The sequence below is a fragment of the Podarcis filfolensis genome (assembly GCF_964270895.1).
Source record: "Podarcis filfolensis genome assembly, chromosome: 3".
NCBI classification, from domain to species: Eukaryota; Metazoa; Chordata; class Lepidosauria; order Squamata; family Lacertidae; genus Podarcis; species Podarcis filfolensis.
Genome location: NC_139606.1, coordinates 122,256,509 through 122,275,413, shown reverse-complemented (window position 1 = coordinate 122,275,413; position 18,905 = coordinate 122,256,509). Strand labels below are relative to the sequence as shown.

Below are 18,905 nucleotides of genomic sequence, written 5' to 3'. Positions count from 1 at the left end.
GTTCCACAATATTGTTTCGTCCTTGACCCGATTCTCTGAGCAATGCCACTGCAGAGGTCTTTCCAAATAAGATTACCGACCTCGGGATCCCCTTCTCCTTCGGGAAGACCTCTCCCCTCCAGACGGGAAGGAGACCCCGGTCAGAGCATAGCTGTCAACCTTTCCTTTTTTTGCAGGAAATGCCCTTATTCCAGCGCCGCTTCCCGCCGCGATCCCGGATTGTTAGATATCCCGTCGACTGTCCCCGGGACAGGGGAGGCTGCTGATCCCTTCTTTTCCAATCTGAAAGTGGACAGCTCTGGTTCAGAGGGTCTTCCCACGGCTTCTCCCTCTCCTGCCCCAGACTCAGCCCCCCATGTGCCGCCCGTCTGTCCATCCGTCTGCCTGTCTGCCTGCCTTCCCCAGAGGCTCCAGCGGCTCTTCCTCTGGCCAGAGACCAGATTCTCCTCAGAGAGGCTCCATCCAGAGCCACTTCTCCCTCAGTCCAGGCCTCTCCAGATCCCTCTTTCTGCTTCTATCTCTCCAAAGGAGCCCTGTCTCACTTTAAGGCCCTCTTTGGGGAAGCTTCGCTTTTCAGGGTCGACGTTTTACTATGGCTTTATATGTGCTGGAAGCTGCCCAGAGTGGCTGGGGGAGCCCAGCCGGATGGGAGGGGTATAAATGATAAAATAATCATAATAATGATCAATAATTTGCTCTTCTCTGTCCCTGACTAAAAACTCCCTCAGAAAGGGCTCCTTTTATTTTCCCGCCCCCAGGGTGCTGGCTCCGCCCCCTTTGACTGGCTGGGCAGCCAATCAGAGAGAGAGAGAGAGGCTCCGGCCCCTGGTGGCCTTTCGGAGGAACTGCACCCCCACTCCGGCCTGGCTCTGCTGTCAATCACAGGCTCCTCCCGCCTTCACCCAGAGACTTCAGATGGAAGAGGAGGAAAATGACTCTCGAGGAGGTTGAATCCCAGCCCAGCCAGAGGCGCTCCTGACCTGGCGCATGGGGGGTCACAGGGACCGCTCTCACTCACTTCTGTCCTCCTGCCTCTTTGTTCCTGCTTTGGTTTAAATCCATTCACGAACCAAGAACCCGCATCCTGACCCCCGGCTGCGGACATCTCTGCCCATTTTGTGATGCACTAAAGAAACAAGAAGACAGCCTATTTATTTGGGCCTATTATTCCTAAGATCCTTGTTTCTAAAGGCAACCTTGTTTAGGGAAGTTTTGAATCACTAATGTTTTAAAGTATTTTTACTCTTTTGTTGGAAGCCGCCCAGAGTGGCTGGGGAAACCCAGCCAGGTGGGTATAACTAATAAATTATTATTATTATTATAAAGGCCAATAAGAAGACCCCGGACCCGTGGTGCATCTGCCAAGCAGGACCAGAGCCCTTTCCAGAGCTACGGCTTCCTCCCCAGAATCCTGGGAACCGTAGTTTGTTCAGGATGCGGTGAGTGGATAGGAGAGCGCTCTGTCCCGCAATTCCTAGAGTGGTTTAACAACCCAGCCTCCTTGCCAGGGGACTTGGGGAATTTGGCGCTGTGGGTAAAACCTCAGTGCCTAGGACTTGCCGATCATCAGGTCGGCGGTTCGAATCCCCACAGCGGGGTGCGCTCCCGCTGCTCGGTCCCAGCGCCTGCCAACCTAGCAGTTCGAAAGCACCCCCGGGTGCAAGTAGATAAATAGGGACCGCTTACTAGCGGGAAGGTAAACGGCGTTTCCGTGGGCTGCGCTGGCTCGCCAGATGCAGCTTGTCACGCTGGCCACGTGACCCGGAAGTGTCCTCGGACAGCGCTGGCCCCCGGCCTCTTAAGCGAGATGGGCACGAAACCCCAGAGTCGGACACGACTGGCCCGTACGGGCAGGGGTACCTTTACCTTTTAGCTTGAGCAGAGGGGGCTGTTGAGAGAGGGTCTACCACTTACTCTCAGCACGTGGAGGGGGCTGCCTCTTTCACCCCACTCGCACCCTGGGATTTATTTATTACACGTACAGACCACTTTCATCTTCCCAGGATCTCAAGGTGGAATACGTGATTCTCCTCCTCCCTATTTCACCCGCACAACAACCCTGTGAGGAAGGCGAGGCGAAGAGATGGTGACTGACCCAAGGTCCCCCAGGGAGCTTCATGGCTGAGTGGCGAACCGAACCCTGTCTCAGTCCGGCACTCCAACCATTAGGCCACCCTGCCCCTCCTTCCCACCATGGCCTCTCCTCTTGGATGCAAGACCTCCTGAGCCCCCCTCCTGGAGAAAGGAGATCCCGACTAAGCTCTTGGGCCCTGTCACCCCCAGGAGAGATGGCGGCCTCTCCTTCCTTGGAGGTTTCTGAGCAGAAGGTGGATGGCGCCTGCAATGGGGAACTGAGCAGAGATTCCTGCATTGCAGGGCTGGACTAGATGTCCTTTGGGTCCCCTCCGAGTCCCCAAGGCTTCCTCGTCAGTCTGGGGGAGGCAGATCTGAGCGATTTCGGTCTGGGCTGCAGTTTCATTGCGGAGCTGGAAGGGGGGGACCCGCGGGGTCCTCAGTCCAGCATCTGGACCAGCCTTTCTCCAGCTGGGGGTCCCCAGATGTGGCTGGACTACAACTCCCATCACCCCCCGCTAGCCAGGCCAGGGCTCAGGGATGATGGGAGTTGTAGTCCAAGACCATCTGGGGACCCCCAGCTGGAGAAACCCCCTCGCTGCCCCCCTTGGCCAAGCCCTGCCTGCCCCTCCCTGCAGGAGCCCCCCCTAGAGGACCCGAGGGGAGAGAGGAGACTCACCGGAGGAGGCCAGAGGGGCCAGGGAGGGGCTCCGGAAGACCCGCCTCCGCCATTTCCCCTCCTCTCTAGGAGGGCGGCTCAGCTGCTCTTAACCCTTGCCTAGCCGGGCGCGCCCAGCTGGTCTCCTTTGGGGGGAGCCTGGGGGCCGGAGGGGGAAAGAGGGCAGGGCAGAAGGCAGGGCGGGGGGGCCTGGAGGGCTGGCACTTTCTGGCCTCTGGGGCCAGGGCTCAAGGCAGGCAGGGCCAGAGCTGTCAAGGGACCAGCAGCCTCCCCTGTCCCGGGGACAGTCGACGGGATGTCTAACAATCTGGGAGAGCAGTGGGAGGCTGCATGCAGGAGGAGAGCGCCTTTTGCCCTCTAAGGTAGACTGGCTCTGGCCCTGGAGGCTCCATGCAGGACTCCTCGGAAACCAGGGAGAGATCTGAGGCAGCTGCATCATGCCAAAGGGACGCATCCGGCCCAGGATCCTGCGCCCACAGTGGCACCCAGGCGCCCCCAAGCAGGAGGAGAGCGCCTTTGGCCCTCTAAGGTAGACTGGCTCTGCCCCTGGAGGCTCCATGCAGGAGGAGAGCGCCTTTTGCCATCTAAGGTAGACTGGCTCCGTCCATGGAGGCTCCATGCAGGAAGAGCTCTGAGGAAGGTGCAACATGCCAAAGGGACCCATCCGGCCCAGGATCCTGCGCCCACAGTGGCACCCAGGCGCCCCAAGCAGGAGGAGAGTGCCTTTTGCCCTCTAAGGTAGACTGGCTCTGCCCCTGGAGGCTCCATGCAGGAAGAGCTCTGAGGCAGCTGCATCGCGCCAAAGGGGACCCATCCGGCCCAGGATCCTGCGCCCACAGTGGCACCCAGGCATCCCCAAGCAGGAGGAGAGCGCCTTTTGCCCTCTAAGGTAGACTGGCTCCGTCCATGGAGGCTCCATACAGGAAAAGCTCTGAGGAAGGTGCATCGCGCCAAAGGGGACCCATCCGGCCCAGGATCCTGCGCCCACAGTGGCACCCAGGCGCCCCAAGCAGGAGGAGAGCGCCTTTTGCCCTCTAAGGTAGACTGGCTCTGGCCCTGGAGGCTCCATGCAGGAAGAGCCCTGAGGGAGGTGCCTCGCGCCAAAGGGACCCATCCGGCCCAGGATCCTGCGCCCACAGTGGCACCCAGGCGCCCCAAGCAGGAGGAGAGCGCCTTTTGCCCTCTAAGGTAGACTGGCTCTGTCCATGGAGGCTCCATTCAGGAAGAGCTCTGAGGAAGGTGCATCACGCCAAAGGGACCCATCCGGCCCAGGATCCTGCGCCCACAGTGGCACCCAGGCGCCCCAAGCAGGAGGAGAGCGCCTTTGGCCCGCCAAGGTAGACTGGCTCTGGCCCTGGAGGCTCCATGCAGGAAGAGCTCTGAGGAATGTGCATCGCGCCAAAGGGACCCATCCGGCCCAGGATCCTGCCATAGCTGTCAACTTTCAGATTTGAAAATAAGGGATCAGCAGCCTCCCCTGTCCCGGGGACAGTCTATAGGTTATCTATCCAGGATAGCAGCCGGAAACGGGGCTGGAATAAGGGAACTTCCCGCAAAAAACGGGAAGGTTGACAACTATGGAGAGGTCGTGGGGCGCAGGGCGTTCTGTGGTCTATAAGCCCCTGAGACTTGGGCTGCCCAGCGGAAGGTCTGTGCTTCCAACCCCCATGACTGAGCTCCCCTTCCTCTGTCCCAGCTCCTGCCAACCAAGCAGTTCAAAAGCACACCAGCGCAAGTAGAGAAATAGGTACCACTGTGGTGTTTCTGTGCGCTCTGGCACTTCTCATGGTGTCCCATTGCACCAGAAGCGGTTCAGTCCTGCCGCCTAAAGCTGTCTGCAGACCAACACTGCCGGCTCCCTCAGCCTGAAGCGAGATGGGCTCTGCACCCCAGTCGCCTTTGCCGGGACCTGACCGTCCAGGGGTCCTTGCCTCACCAAACAGAGGAAGGGAAGGTCCACATGTTGGTGTGAGCAGGAAAAGGGGGGCTGCCTCCCCTTCCCCTTTAGAGCAAGCGCCTCTGGGGCGCAAGAGGGGGGTGCTGGGTCTGCTACTGCCGCTCTCGCTACCCCTCTCCAACTTCAGCAGGAGCTGTTTATCCAGAGGGGGAAAGAATCCTGGGAGGAGACATTCGACTTATTTATTAAATTTATATACCGCCCTATGCCCACAGGCTTTCAGGGCAATTCACAAAATAAAAACAGGATATAAAACTGCAGAATATTCAAAATAAAAACAACAACCACCTGATAAACCCACCCCCCAAACACATTTTAAAAGGGCATAAGATGCCAATCAAATCAAAGGCCTGGTTAAAAAGGAACATTTTTGCCCAGCGCCTAAAGGTGTATATCGAAGGCGCTTGGGGGAACCTCCCTGGGGAGAGCATTCTTCACATGGGGAGCCACTGCAGTGAAGGCCCCGTTCCTGCCACCCTCCGGACCTCTCAAAGAGGAGGGACATGAAGAAGGGCCTCAGAAGATGATCTCAGGGTCCGGGGAGGTTCATATGGAGAGAGGCGGTCCTTGAGGAATTGCGGTCCTGAGCTGTTTAAGGCTTAATAGGTCAAAACCAGCACACTGAATTGGCAGCCAGACCAGGATTGGTGCAATATACTCAAACTGTCTTGCTCCGGTGAGCAACCTGGCTGCTGAATTCTGCACCAGCTGCAGTTTCCGAACCGTCTTCAGAGGCAGCCCAACGTGTAACGCATTGCAGTAAGCTAACCATGAGGTTGCCAGAGCATAAACAGCAGTAGTTAGGTGATCCCTGTCCAGACAGAGGCGTAGTTGGGCCACCAGCCGAAGCTGATGGAAGGCACTCTGGGCCACGGAGGCCACCTGAGCCTTGAGCGACAGGAAAGGATCCAGGAGGACCCCCAAGCTATGAAGCTGCTCCTTCAGAGGAAGTGTAACCCCATCAAGAGCAGGCCATCTCCCTAGAATGGTATACTAAAAATGATGAAGTTAGATCAGTGATGGGCAAGAGACTTTGGTTATAATATACAATTTTTATCATGGGAAAAGTTATGGAATGAGGATATGAAGTTTACGGCTTGCTGTTCTGTTGAAAGAAACCTATATGAAAATGATGTATTGTTGGTATCTAAAACTGAATAAAATTGCAAAAATGTATAGAACCAGCTCAAATTTGTGCTGGAAATGTAAAAGGAAAGAAGGTACCTTTTATCATATGTGGTGGTCCTGTGGAGTGGTAAAAGCGTTCTGGGAAATGATATGCACTGAGTTGAAGAAAGTGTTTAAGAGGCTTTTCTGTTAGGTATAATATGTGATGAATTACCAAAGAAAATAAGGGACTGTTAATATGAGAGGTAATTGGATTACATATGGCCAATTGTTATTTAAAGAAGGAGGAAAATGGAAAATGTAACCATATGGACAGGTTAAATAACATGTATATGACTGGTTGCATTATTTTCAAATAAATGAAATGTTTAGGAAAGATATCAAATAATGTGGTTATGCAGACAAGGATTCAAAATTTCAGACAGAAATAATAAATAACGATTTCAACATTTTATCCAAAATGTATAAGTTGTTGCTAGAATGGAATTTGAAGGATGAAGAAGTTAGGTCGGTAATGATACATTGGGCCAGAGATTTTGGTTACAACATACAATTTGAGGATTGGGAAAGATTATGGAAAGAAAATTTAAAATTTACAGCATGTATGGCATTAAAAGAAAATGTTATGAAAATGTTTTACAGATGGTACATAACACCGGTAAAATTAGCGAAAATGTATAAGACATGTAATAGGTGTTGGAAATGTAAAGATAAAGAAGGTTCTTTTTATCATATGTGGTGGGAATGTAAGAAAGTGAAAGGCTTCTGGGAAAGGATATATAATGAATTGAAGAAGATATTAAAATATACATTTATAAAGAAACCAGAGGCTTTTCTGTTAGGAATATTAGGAAATGAGATAAAGAGAAAGGACTGTAAATTTTTCCAATATGCAGTGACAGCTGCAAGAGTGTTACTGGCCCAAAAATGGAAACAGCAGGAAATACCGACGATGGAAGAATGGAGAATGACTATGCTGAATTGGATAAATTGACTGGGAAGATTAGATATTTAAGAGACCAAAAATTTGTGGAATATCTGGAAAGTATAAGTGAGGGACAGATAACGCTAGAGGGATTTAAAGAAGCACTGTGAAATTCGAGAAGTATTGTTTAAAGGGAATAGAAAAAGAAAGGTTTAAACAGTGATTAACGGAAAAGCTGAAGTCCAGAAAATAAATAATTTGTGAAAAATTGGATGTGAAATTATTATGTGTTTTTGTTTTTGTTGTAAACCAATAAAAATTATTTAATAGAAAATAAGGGACTGTTTATGTATGCAATGACGGCAGTGAGAATGTTTTTGGCCCAGAGATGGAAAGAAGACTAAAGAAGAGCGGCAGACCAAACTAATGGAATACGCAGAAATGGCGAGACTAAGGGGAAAGATCAGAAACCAGGAAGAACAAGTATTTTTAAAAGACTAGAATAATTTTATTGTATACTTGAAAGACCACTGTAGACAGTTAAAATCATGGGCAGGGATACAATGACACTTGTAATGTGAACTCAGCTTTGGTTACTATGATTACATAATACAGTGGTACCTCGGGTTAAGTACTTAATTCGTTCCGGAGGTCCGTTCTTAACCTGAAGCTAACCTGAAGCTAAACCTTTAGCTAATGGGGCCTCCTTGCTGCCACCTCGCCGCCGGAGCACAATTTCTGTTCTCATCCTGAAGCAAAGTTCTTAACCCGAGATACGATTTCTGGGTTAAGGGAGTCTGTAACCTGAAGTGTATGTAACCTGAAGCATATGTAACCCGAGGTACCACTGTAGATGGGTAATGGTAAAAGATGCAGGAAAAAAGGAAAAGGTAGAATCTTTAGAACTGGAACCCATGACGAGGAGGTCTGAAGGTCTGAACCTTGATATTTTTTATGTTTTGGAAAGGTTAAAGTTATCGTGTATTTAATTTTTTAAAAGAATTTTTAAGAGCTGGCCATCTCCCAGCCATCTGGTCTAGGGCACCACCCACTAACTGCCTCAGTCTTATCTGGATTGAGTTTCAGTTTGACATTGAGTTTCAGACATCCACTCCACCTTCCTCAAAGAGCAGAGACTGCTAAACTACTAAAAATGCTGAAAAACGGAGGGACACATTCCATGCTGGATGCCATCAGACGGTTGACTCATGTTCAGCTTGTGGTCCAGTAAGACCATTGTTGTTGTTGTTTAGTCGTTTAGTGTTGTCCGACTCTTTGTGACCCCCTGGACCAGAGCACGCCAGGCCCTCCTGTCTTCCACTGCCTCCCGCACTTTGGTCAAACTCATGCTGGTAGCTTCGAGAACACTGTCCCACCATCTCATCCTCTGCCGTCCCCTTCTCCTTGGGCCCTCCATCTTTCCCAACATCAGGGTCTTTTCCAGAGAGTCTTCTCTTCTCATGAGGTGGCCAAAGTCTTGGAGCCTCAGCTTCAGGATCTGTCCTTCCAGTGAGCACTCAGGGCTGATTTCCTTCAGAATGGAGAGGTTTGATCTTCTTGCAGTCCAGGGGACTCTCTAGAGTCTCCTCCAGCACCAGAATTCAAAAGCATCCATTCTTCGGCGATCAGCCTTCTTTATGATCCATCTCCCACTTCCATACATCACTACTGGGAAAACCATAGCTTTTACTATACGGACCTTTGTTGGCAAGGTGATGTCTCTAAGTCCATTAGACCTCTACAATTCTATGGGAAACACTACGCTTGCCAGCAGCATATGTGAAAAGGATCTAAGGGTCTTAGGACACCAAAAGCTTAACATGAGTCAACAAGGTGAGTCCGTAGCAAAATAAGCTAATGCTATTTCAGGCTATCTCAACAGACATCTAATGTCCAGGTCATGGGAAGTAATGCTATGTTCCTTTCTGCCTTGGTCAGACCACACCTGGAGTCCTGTGCTCAATTCTGGATGTCACAATCAAAGGAGGATATTGAGAAGTTGGAATCTGTGCAGAGAAGGGTGACCAATATAATCAAGCATTTGGAAACCAAGCCTTTTAAGGAACGAGAGAAGGAGCTGGGTAGGCTTAGCCCAGAAAAGAGGAGATTGAGAGGAGATAGGAGACCCATCTTCAAATACCATGATTCTCCCTGCTGTGAGTTCCTTGATGGAAAGTGAGATTTTTCTTCCATCTGAAGCTCATTCCACATTCCAAGTATTGATATGGGCTCTCCTCACGGTGAACTGTTTGATGGGAAGTAAGATGTCCCTTCTGACTGAAGTTCTTTCCACATTCCAAGCACTGATATAGTTTCTCCCCTGTATGAATTCTTCGATGGGAAGTGAGACTATTCTTGCGAGTGAAGCTCTTCCCACATTCTGTGCACTGATATGGTTTCTCCCCTGTATGAATTCTCTGATGGGAAGTGAGATGGAACCTTTTCCTGAAGCTCTTTCCACATTCCAAGCACTGATATGGTTTCTCCTCTGTATGAATTCTTTGATGGGAAATGAGAAAGGACCTCCGATTGAAGCTCTTTCCACACTCCTAGCATTTATAGGGTTCATACCTTGTATGACTTCTTTGATGGCAAGTGAGAGGTCTCTTCCTACTGAAGCTCTTTCCACATTCCAAGCATTGATATGGCTTCTCCCCTGTATGAATTCTTTGATGGGAAGTGAGACTATTTTTGCGACTAAAGCTTTTTCCACATTCCAAGCACTGATGGGGTTTCTCCCCTGTATGAATTCTTTGATGGAAAGTGAGACTATTCTTGCGAGTGAAGCTCTTCCCACATTCTAAGCACTGATGGGGTTTCTCCCCAGTGTGAATTGTTTGATGGGAAGTGAGCTGCCAGCCCTTAATGAACCCCCTTCCACATTCCAAGCATTTATATGGTTTCTCCACTCTGTGAATTCTTTCATGTGAAGTAAGGGCATCCTTCCGACTAAAATTCTTTCCACATTCCAAGCACTGATATGGTTTCTCCCCTGTATGAATTCTTTGATGATCTGTGAGCTTAGCTTTCTGCCTGAAGCTCTTTCCACATTCCAAGCACTTATAGGGTTTCTCCCCCGTATGAATTCTTTGATGGAAAGTGAGACTATTCTTGCGAGTGAAGCTCTTCCCACATTCTAAGCACTGATGGGGTTTCTCCCCAGTGTGAATTGTTTGATGGGAAGTGAGCTGCCAGCCCTTAATGAACCCCCTTCCACATTCCAAGCATTTATATGGTTTCTCCACTCTGTGAATTCTTTCATGTGAAGTAAGGGTATCCTTCCGACTAAAATTCTTTCCACATTCCAAGCACTGATATGGTTTCTCCCCTGTATGAATACTTTGATGGGATATGAGATGGTCCTTCCGACTGAAGCTCTTCCCACATTCCAAGCACTGGTATGGTTTCTCCCCTGTATGAATTCTTTGATGATCTGTGAGCTTAGCTTTCTGCCGGAAGCTCTTTCCACATTCCAAGCACTTATAGCGTTTCTCTCCTGTATGAATTCTTTGATGGGCCTTGAGCACAGCCCTGTGACTGAAGCTCTTCCCACATTTCAAACACTGATGGGGTTTCTCCCTGCTTTGAGTTGTTTTAGGGAAAGTGAGAAATGTCTTCTGACGAACCGTCTTACCATCTTCCAAGTACCGATAATGATTTTTCCCAATAGGATATATTTTATGGGAAGTAGAATGGGAGCTCAGACTATAACTCTCTCCACACTCCAAATATTTATACAACTTCCCCACTGTGTGAATGTTGTCACGGTTCCCCTTGTTCATAATTTCCAATCCATCAGCACCTGCATCAAAGAGAGAAACCGATTAGAGCCTTAGGAAGAAATAGAGCCCCAAATTATGGAAGACTGCTAATGAATGTTTGTGATAGATGAAGAACGGAAGGGAGTTAGATCTGAGGTCTTACTACAGGGTTCACTGCCTTTGTTGACTCTCAATGACACACAGATTGATGGGAACCTGAGATTCAAACAGCCTGGCATCTTCCAGGGTGGATTTTGTTTGACCTAATCGTGGAATCTCCTCCATCTGCAAGGCCAGTTGTCTCTTTGGTCAACCAGAAAGTGACAGAAGCAAAAGCAGAAAACCTCACAGAAGCTGCTACTTCTGCCAACACATGGAAGGTTACATTCAAGAAGGTCTGGGCAGCTCAGACCAGCCTGGTCATAGTTTAAAAAGGCATATGTGGGGCAAGAATATTCGCAGACAGAACAGTAGATTCAAGGTGAGCTGTGGGGAAGGAGAATCCCAGATGCTGTCAAGTGCCATCAAAATATTGCAGGATTCTCACAGGTGGAGGTAGGGGTGTGTGTGTGTGTGTGTGTGTGTATTTCAAAACAGATACTATGATCCAGCAGGAAGCCTTACTGAGAGAGTCCACAATCCTACGATTCTCCTCCATGACTTCCTTATGCAGAGCTCTCTGGTCAGGATCCAGCAACGCCCACTCCTCCTCTGTGAAATACACAGCGACATCTTCAAAGCACAGAGGACCCTGAAGGAAAAGGAAAAAGGTCCTCTTCTGAGATAGCATAAAGATTATCTACTACACATTGCTCAGTTGTTTTCTGCCCGTTCATTGTTGTGTTCTTTTAATGGGATTATTTTGCTGCACGTTTTAGGTCTGGATGCCTATTTTAGCATTTCAATCATTTATTTTACTGTGCATTCTAATGATGGGTATTAATCTTTGTGTGAATGGGTGGAACTCCACATGCTGTTCTTCAAATTATTCTGTCTGTGGAAGTATTCCTGTCTGCCAGACAGAACGATCCCTTCCCTACTCCCGCTGTGCGATGCTTGGGCGGTGATGGGACCCTCCCTCTGCCCTACAGCCAACTTCAAGGGGCTCATGGGGGCACAGAGACAGGGAGGGGGGGAATCCCCACTTCCAGGTTAGCGCCTCCGGTAATGGCTGAATTCCTCTGATCGGGAGGAATTTGCTTCGTGGAAATTAGGGTCTGGCTGCCACGGCAAAGGCGGGGACCCACAAAAAATCACAGGCGGGAGAAGCCTGTGAACGTGGGATTCGGCTGGCACCTTTTGCGCCTCCCCTACTCGCGGGGAAACCTGGTTTCAGGGATCCGGAGCGACGTGGGGTGAGTGGCACGGTGCTTCGAATTGACTGCTTCTTTCACGGAGCGAAGCCGCATTGCTGTTGCCAGAGAGTGCTGACTTTTTCCTGTGGACAATTTGATCTTAAAACAACTACCCGTGAGTAGAACGGAAAATTGGATTTTTAAACGTCTTAATTTGGAACCGAAACGGGGAGGTTTCAAACAGGAAGTCCGCCTTCCCCTTTTGTAAATAGACTGAAGCAAAGAGGCTGCAAGCTAAAGTCTTGGAAAGCCTTCCATAAAGGATTAAACTTCCATCGGCTAAAATTATCAAACCCCCCTTGGAAGCAGGAGAAGAGGGGGGAAATTTTGGATCGTGTAAGCCTGCAGGAGAGAGTGAAGAAAGTCAAATTACCACCGCTCTGAACCTGGAAATGGGCTGCTAGTAAGACTGACATTTTGGAAATGCTCATTGACTGTGAATAGATCGTTTGTTGACAGCTAGTTAAATAAGAGAAATACATTGTTTCCATTGTCTCCTTCTGCGTTTAAAAAGGAGTAAAAGTAACTGAAAATTGAAACTAAATTTATTGCTTGAACTGTGCTTAAAAGGATTGATACAAATAGAAATTGTTTCCCCCTAGAGGAAGCCTTTGAAATTGTTACATGAGCTGAGCTGGGGGAATTTCCAGCTGCAAGATAAAAAACTGTGAGAATCTGGGATTGACCTTGGAGCGTTAAGAATGTTGACAGAAGAAGCCTTAGTGGTTGCATTATGTAAGATAAATGATTCACTGGAACAGCTCCATAAGAAGATGGATGCGATGACTATAAAAATTGATAACTTGGAACAAAAAGTGACTAATTTGGGACAAAAAGTGAATATTAATACAGAAACTATTCAGGAATCGATACAGGGATCTACTTTGACATGGCAAATTGTGGAGAAGGCGGGGGAGAAAGTTGTTGTTGTTGAACCTAAAGTAGCACAAGTGGAGAGGGAGAGAGCCCCAGCCTTACAGATGCAATTTGATGACTATAAGTTGATGCTTTTTATGATTGAATTTAGAGAAAGTCAGATTTTGAGGATTGGAGCCCCGCTTGGACTGGAGAAGGAAAGTTGGATAGATCCCTTCATGCAGGGATTTACTGACCTTTGGGACCTGGACTTGGGTCAGGAGGAGACTGGAGTTGTGGGGACCGCCAGATTTGGAGGAACTTTGAAATACGTCCTGAAATATCTTTTGAATCTTAGTTTTAACTATGGAGATTTGGCTGACTTGTCGAGAAGGAATAAAAACATTGCTAGGTGGGAATTTCCCCGAGATCTATTCTTCAGCATCAAAGGAAGGAAAATAAGAACAAGATCAGGAGAAGACAAAGTAAAGTGCATGTATAAATATGAAGAAGACCTGCAGAAGGGACTTGGAGAAGTGTTAAGAGCCTCGGACAGAAGATCACCAGGTTGATGGACTAGATGGAATGGACGGAAATGACTGGCAGAATCCAAGACCAGGGAGAAGAGACGGTGGAAGAATATTGGAAAAAGTTTAAAGTCTATATATGGAAATAATGTAAAATTAATGAGTGTTAGAAAAATGTTGGAATGGAATTATACGGCTTTAGTAGAAATGTTATAAGGAATTACAGTGGTGCCTCACAAGACAATAAGAATCCGTTCCGCGATTCTCTTCGTCTAGCGGTTTTTTCGTCTTGCGAAGCAACCCCATTAGCGGCTAAGAGGATTAGCGCTATTAGCGATTTAGCGGCTTAGCGGCTATTAAAGGATTAGCGGCTAAGCTGCTAAAAGGCTATTAGTGGCTTAGCGCCTTTGAAAAAGGGGGGGAAAGCGGAAAAAAAATGGCGAGACTCGCAAGACGTTTTCGTCTTGCGAAGCAAGCCCATAGGGAAATTCGTCTTGCGAAGCACATCGCAAACGGAAAACCCTTTCGTCTAGCGGGTTTTCCGTCTTGCGAGGCATTCGTCTTGCGGGGCACCACTGTAAGCATAAATAAGTACTATAGCATTAATGGAAAATAAGGTTAAAATATGTTCAGATAACCAGATGACAGAAAATAGAGAAAGATGGAAAGGATTTGCTGAAATAATTAATAGAAATGGAATACAAAAAGGGAGGTGAGAGGAGGTCGATGAAACAAGGAAATGAAAGAGAGGGTATTGAGATGGTATGATGTGTGTTTTTTGAATTGTTTTTGCTTTCGTTTTGTTTAATGTGTTAATGTTGTGTTGAGTATTGTTTATATATTGAACTGTATTGTTTTTTCTTTCTTTTGCTTTTGCTTTTTTTCTTTTCTTTTCTCCTTTTTGTAAGGTTTAAAAGTAATAAATATTATTTTATAAAAAAAGGGAGGAGGGGAATCCCCTTGTACAGCTGATGGGGCTGCTGAGGTGAATCCTGGCCACTGTTTGCTATGGCTTCTCAACTGCTTAAAAGCCTGATTAGATTTTGGCATCTAACGATCACTATAGAAATATAACTGCAGCTAATGATAAATCATAATAATAAAAGTGACATTCCGAAGCCCAGTTAAGGAGAGATGGCTGTTCATTCCTGTCAGCACATAGAGCTTCTCGAATGGCATTGTCCATCTTTGTTCAGGACCGAGGCTTTGACAGAAGCCAAGAGGAGGAGAAATTCTTTCCGGCCCAGAGGCTCCCTGGCTGCCCCACTCCTCTGACTCTTTCCCCACAAAGCTCTTTCCCCATACCAGATCTGTTTCCACAGCTGCTGCTTCTCCTCCGTTATCATGAAAAGATGGATGAGGAGGTCTGGGGGGCATCCATCTCTCACCTGCAAAAGACAAAGGTCAAAGGGAAGCCATCAGCTCCTGCGTCTCTCAGAGGTTCACCATAAAAAAATTCCTTCTAGTAGCACCTTAGAGACCAACTAAGTTTGTTATTGGTATGGGCTTTTGTGTGAATGTACACTTCTTCAGATACACTGAAACAGAAGTCTCTTTCAGAAGTCTGGTTCAGTGTATCTAAAGAAGTGTGCATGCACACGAAAGCTCATACCAATAACAAACTGGTCTCCAAGGTGCTACAGGAAGGAATTTTTTAATATTGTTTCAACTACGGCAGACCCACACGGCTACCTACCTGTAACTAGAGGTTCAGCACTTAGAGATAAGTGCCATAGATGTGCCATGGAAAAGGTCTTGCTTGTTGAGTGCATTTTGACATTGTACCCATTTCAAATTTATGTCCTGTCAAAATACATCTGCCCTCCTTTGGGCTCTTGGCCCCAAGTGCCTCCCCCCCTAATGATGAACAGAACCCAAAGATTATTTTCAAGATCCACAGAATGAGAAGAAAGACGAGTTCCTCCTTACCCAGTGGCCTCCCTCTGGCGTCCAACGGAGTCTTTTCTGCCTCACAGGAATCCAGGCCCATTTCCGCAAAGAGATCCTTTCCCTGAAAGAGTAACAAGGATTTAAAACAGAGAATGAGGAGAAGGATTAGAAAAGGAATGATCGGAGCAAACACTTTAGGGGAGCAGATCTCATCCCTTGCTTCTCCAAAGAGGGCGAGCCGTTAGGAGAGCATCTTGGAAGGCTCCCTGTCTTGCCTGGAGCCCCTTGGGAGTTTCCAGAGGAAAGTCTCTCTCACCTGCTGCTCTGCTTGCTTTCTCTCCTCTGCCTGACTCAGGAGGAAACCTTCAGCCAGGGCTACAGCCTGGGAAGTGGTCTCCGCTCCACATTCCCTCACCCAGCTCCCCATCTCCAGCGGAAGGACAGCCAGGAACTGCTCCAAGATCACCAGGTCCAGCATCTGAGCTTTCGTATGACTTTCTGGCTTCAGCCACCGACAGTTGAGGTGGTGGAGTCGGCCGCAAGCCTCTCGGGGTCCTTTGGCCTCCTGGGAGCAGAACTGTCTCAACTGCTGGCTCTGCACCTCTGAGCAGAGGGTGTCCTCCTCACTTGGGATCTTCTGCTCTGAATTTCCCCCAAATCTCCCACTGCTCCCAGTTTGGAGGGCAGGGCCTCCTCCTGCTTCAGGGCCAGCTGAGGCTTGCTCATCCATCTGGGCTCTCATGAAGCCTCCAAGAGATCGGAAGGAATCCTTTCGCTTTCTGCCAAGTTCTGATGGTCCAATCTAGAGGTGCTAGCAAATCCTACAAAGCAAACATATTGGTCTGTTATCAGACTGATACATGGTCAGGAGAAGAGAAATGTTTCCTGAGCAAGCGTGGCTGAGTCTTGCTAGGAACCAGGGCTGGACTGCACCACAGCCCCGACTCTGAACTTCCATTAACAGGAAAAAAGTAAGAAGAAAGAGAAGTAAGCCTCTAGCCCTGGTCTATGGAAAGAGACCCTGCGGAATTGCCTCACTGACAATTTCATGACCCAGAAGGTGGAAGAAACAAGAAGGGGATCATCTGTCTTGGACCTGGTCCTCACCAACAGATGGGAACTGATCAACAAAGTGGAAGTACTGGGAAACTCGGAAGTGATCATGTCCTCTTGAGGTTTCCTGAGACAGAGGGAAACGAAAGCTGAGTGTAGTCAGGAATTCACTTTAAGGCGGCCAATTTTAAAAGGCTTAAGGAGATACTGGGCGAGATCCTATGTTCTGAAATGCTAAAAGAAATGGGAGCTTCTTCAAGGTGAAATATTGAAGGCCCAAATGCAGGCAGTCCCAACAGGAAAGAAAAGTGAGAGGCATCTAAGGAAAACAGTGTGGCTGCATAAGGAAAGTGATGCCCAACCTAGTAATCAAAGAATAAATGATGTAAGGAGGGAGCTGAAGTCCAGGATCGGAAAAGTGGGAGTAACTGGACACCTGGCTTCTTCAAGTGAATTCCGATCTCCAGGACCTGCTGAGCTGCAGGGGTTTCTCGAAAACAAGTCATGCCAGACCCATCTGGCAGCTCCCAGATTATGGGCTGGGCTCCCTTTATTATGGCATTTCTATCCCACCTTTTTCTCCAAGGATCTCCCGGGGGCATCCATGCGTCTACCCCTCCTCACTGAGTCCCCACAACAATGGGGCTCCGTTCAAGGTGCTGCCATGAGGGGTTCACTTGGACCCCAATCTCTGAAGAGCCTCTGGAGCAGAGCCCACCGCTAAGCACCAACTGTTATGTCACAGACTCACTCATTATCGGTGACCCACCAAATTTCTACCTTTTGCCACAGGCTGTGGGGGGGGGGCTCTTGTGTGAGGGAAAACCTAGTGATTTGCAGTCTGAGGCAGGAGTTGGTCAAACCAGAAAAGCTTTTTTTTTAACACAAAAAGTTGGTGAGAGAAAGTTGGGTCAGGAGAGGCATTCTTTCAGGTAGAAGTTAAGTTATTCTTAAACTAAACTCAAAGATGTCAAAGGCCTAAACACAGTAGTACAGGCGCAGCGTCTCTCCAGATCGGTTCTTCCACTTGAGGGAGACATTGAGGTGGACAGAAGAGGGGGCCATATGCTTCCCGGCCTTGCTGCTCCTTTCCCTAGTAATGGCAGAAGTTTCCGTGAAAAGCTTTGGGCGCAGCCTCATTCTTTGCCTCCAGAGAAGGGAGCTTTTCGTCCTTGACCCGGTTCTCTGAGCAATGCCACTGCGGAGGTCTTTCCAAAGAAGCTCACCGACCTCGGGGTCCCCTTCTCCCCTCCAGACGGGAAGGAGACCCCGGTCAGAGCATAGCTGTCAACCTTTCCTTTTTTTGCAGGAAATGCCCTTATTCCAGCGCCGCTTCCCGCTGCGATCCCGGATTGTTAGATATCCCGTCGACTGTCCCCGGGACAGGGGAGGCTGCGGATCCCTTCTTTTCCAATCTGAAAGTGGACAGCTCTGGTTCAGAGGGTCTTCCCACGGCTTCTCCCTCTCCTGCCCCAGACTCAGCCCCCCATGTGCCGCCCGTCTGTCCATCCGTCTGCCTGCCTGCCTGCCTGCCTTCCCCAGAGGCTCCACCGGCTCTTCCTCTGGCCAGAGACCAGATTCCCCTCAGAGAGGCTCCATCCAGAGCCACTTCTCCTCCCTCAGTCCAGGCCTCTCCGGATCCCTCTTTCTGCCCCCTTTCCAAAGGAGCCCTGTCTCACTTTAAGGCCCTCTTTGGGGAAGCTTCGCTTTTCAGGGTTTTATTATGGCTTTATATGTGCTGGAAGCCGCCCAGAGTGGCTGAGGGAGCCCAGCCGGATGGGAGGGGTATAAATGATAAAATCATCATCATAATAATCCCTGACTAAAAACTCCCTCAGAAACGGCTCCTTTTCATTTCCCGCCCAAAGTGCTGGCTCCGCCCCTTTGACTGGTTGCTGGGCAGCCAATCAGAGAGAGGGGGGCTCCGGCCCCCTGGTGGCGTTTGAGGGGAACTGCACCCCCACTCCGGCCTGGCTCTGCTGTCAATCACAGGCTCCTTCCTCCTTCACCCAGAGACTTCAGATGGCAGAGGAGGAAAATGACTCTCGAGGAAACTCATCTCAGCCCAGCCAGAGGCGCTCCTGACCTGGCGCTTGGGGGGCCACGGGGACTGATCTGTTCGGTCCTCTTTCCCCTTTGTTCCTGGTTTGGTTTAAATCCATTCACGAACCAAGAAGCCACAAACTGTACTGACCCCCGGCTGCGGACATCTCTGCCCATTTTGTGATGCACAAATGAAACAAGAAGACAGCCTATTTATTTGGGCCTATTATTCCTAAGATCCTTGTTTCTAAAGGCAGGCCTGTTTAGGGAAGTTTTTACTCACTAATGTTTTAAAGTATTCTTAATCTTTTGTTGGAAGCCGCCCAGAGTGGCTGGGGAAACCCGGCCAGGTGGGCTGGGTATAAATTAATATTATTATTATAAAGCCCATAAGAAGACCCCGGACCCCGTCGCGCATCTGCCAAGCAGGACCAGAGCCCTTTAAATTATTATTATTATTATATTATAAAGCAGGAGAAGAAGACGACCCCGGACCCCCACCCAGGCTCCACCTGTGGGGCATCTGCCAAGCAGGACCAGAGCCCTTTAAATTATTATTATTATTATATTATAAAGCAGAAGAAGAAGACGACCCCGGACCCCCACCCAGGCTCCACCTGTGGGGCATCTGCCAAGCAGGACCAGAGCCCTTTAAATTA

General features: G+C 48.7%; 1 protein-coding gene across 1 annotated transcript; it reads right to left on the bottom strand.

The window, feature by feature from the left end:
- Window positions 1-9,309: 9,309 nt before the first annotated feature.
- On the bottom strand, window positions 9,310-16,805 carry LOC310759021 (uncharacterized protein; the record flags this gene model as incomplete). Its single annotated transcript, XM_083605780.1, has 4 exons — window positions 9,310-10,564; window positions 11,148-11,274; window positions 15,190-15,271; window positions 16,777-16,805. The coding sequence occupies 4 exons, from the start codon at window positions 16,803-16,805 to the stop codon at window positions 9,312-9,314; spliced, it is 1,491 nt and encodes a 496-aa protein (XP_083461906.1). The 3' UTR covers window positions 9,310-9,311.
- Between the last annotated feature and the right edge of the window lie 2,100 nt (window positions 16,806-18,905).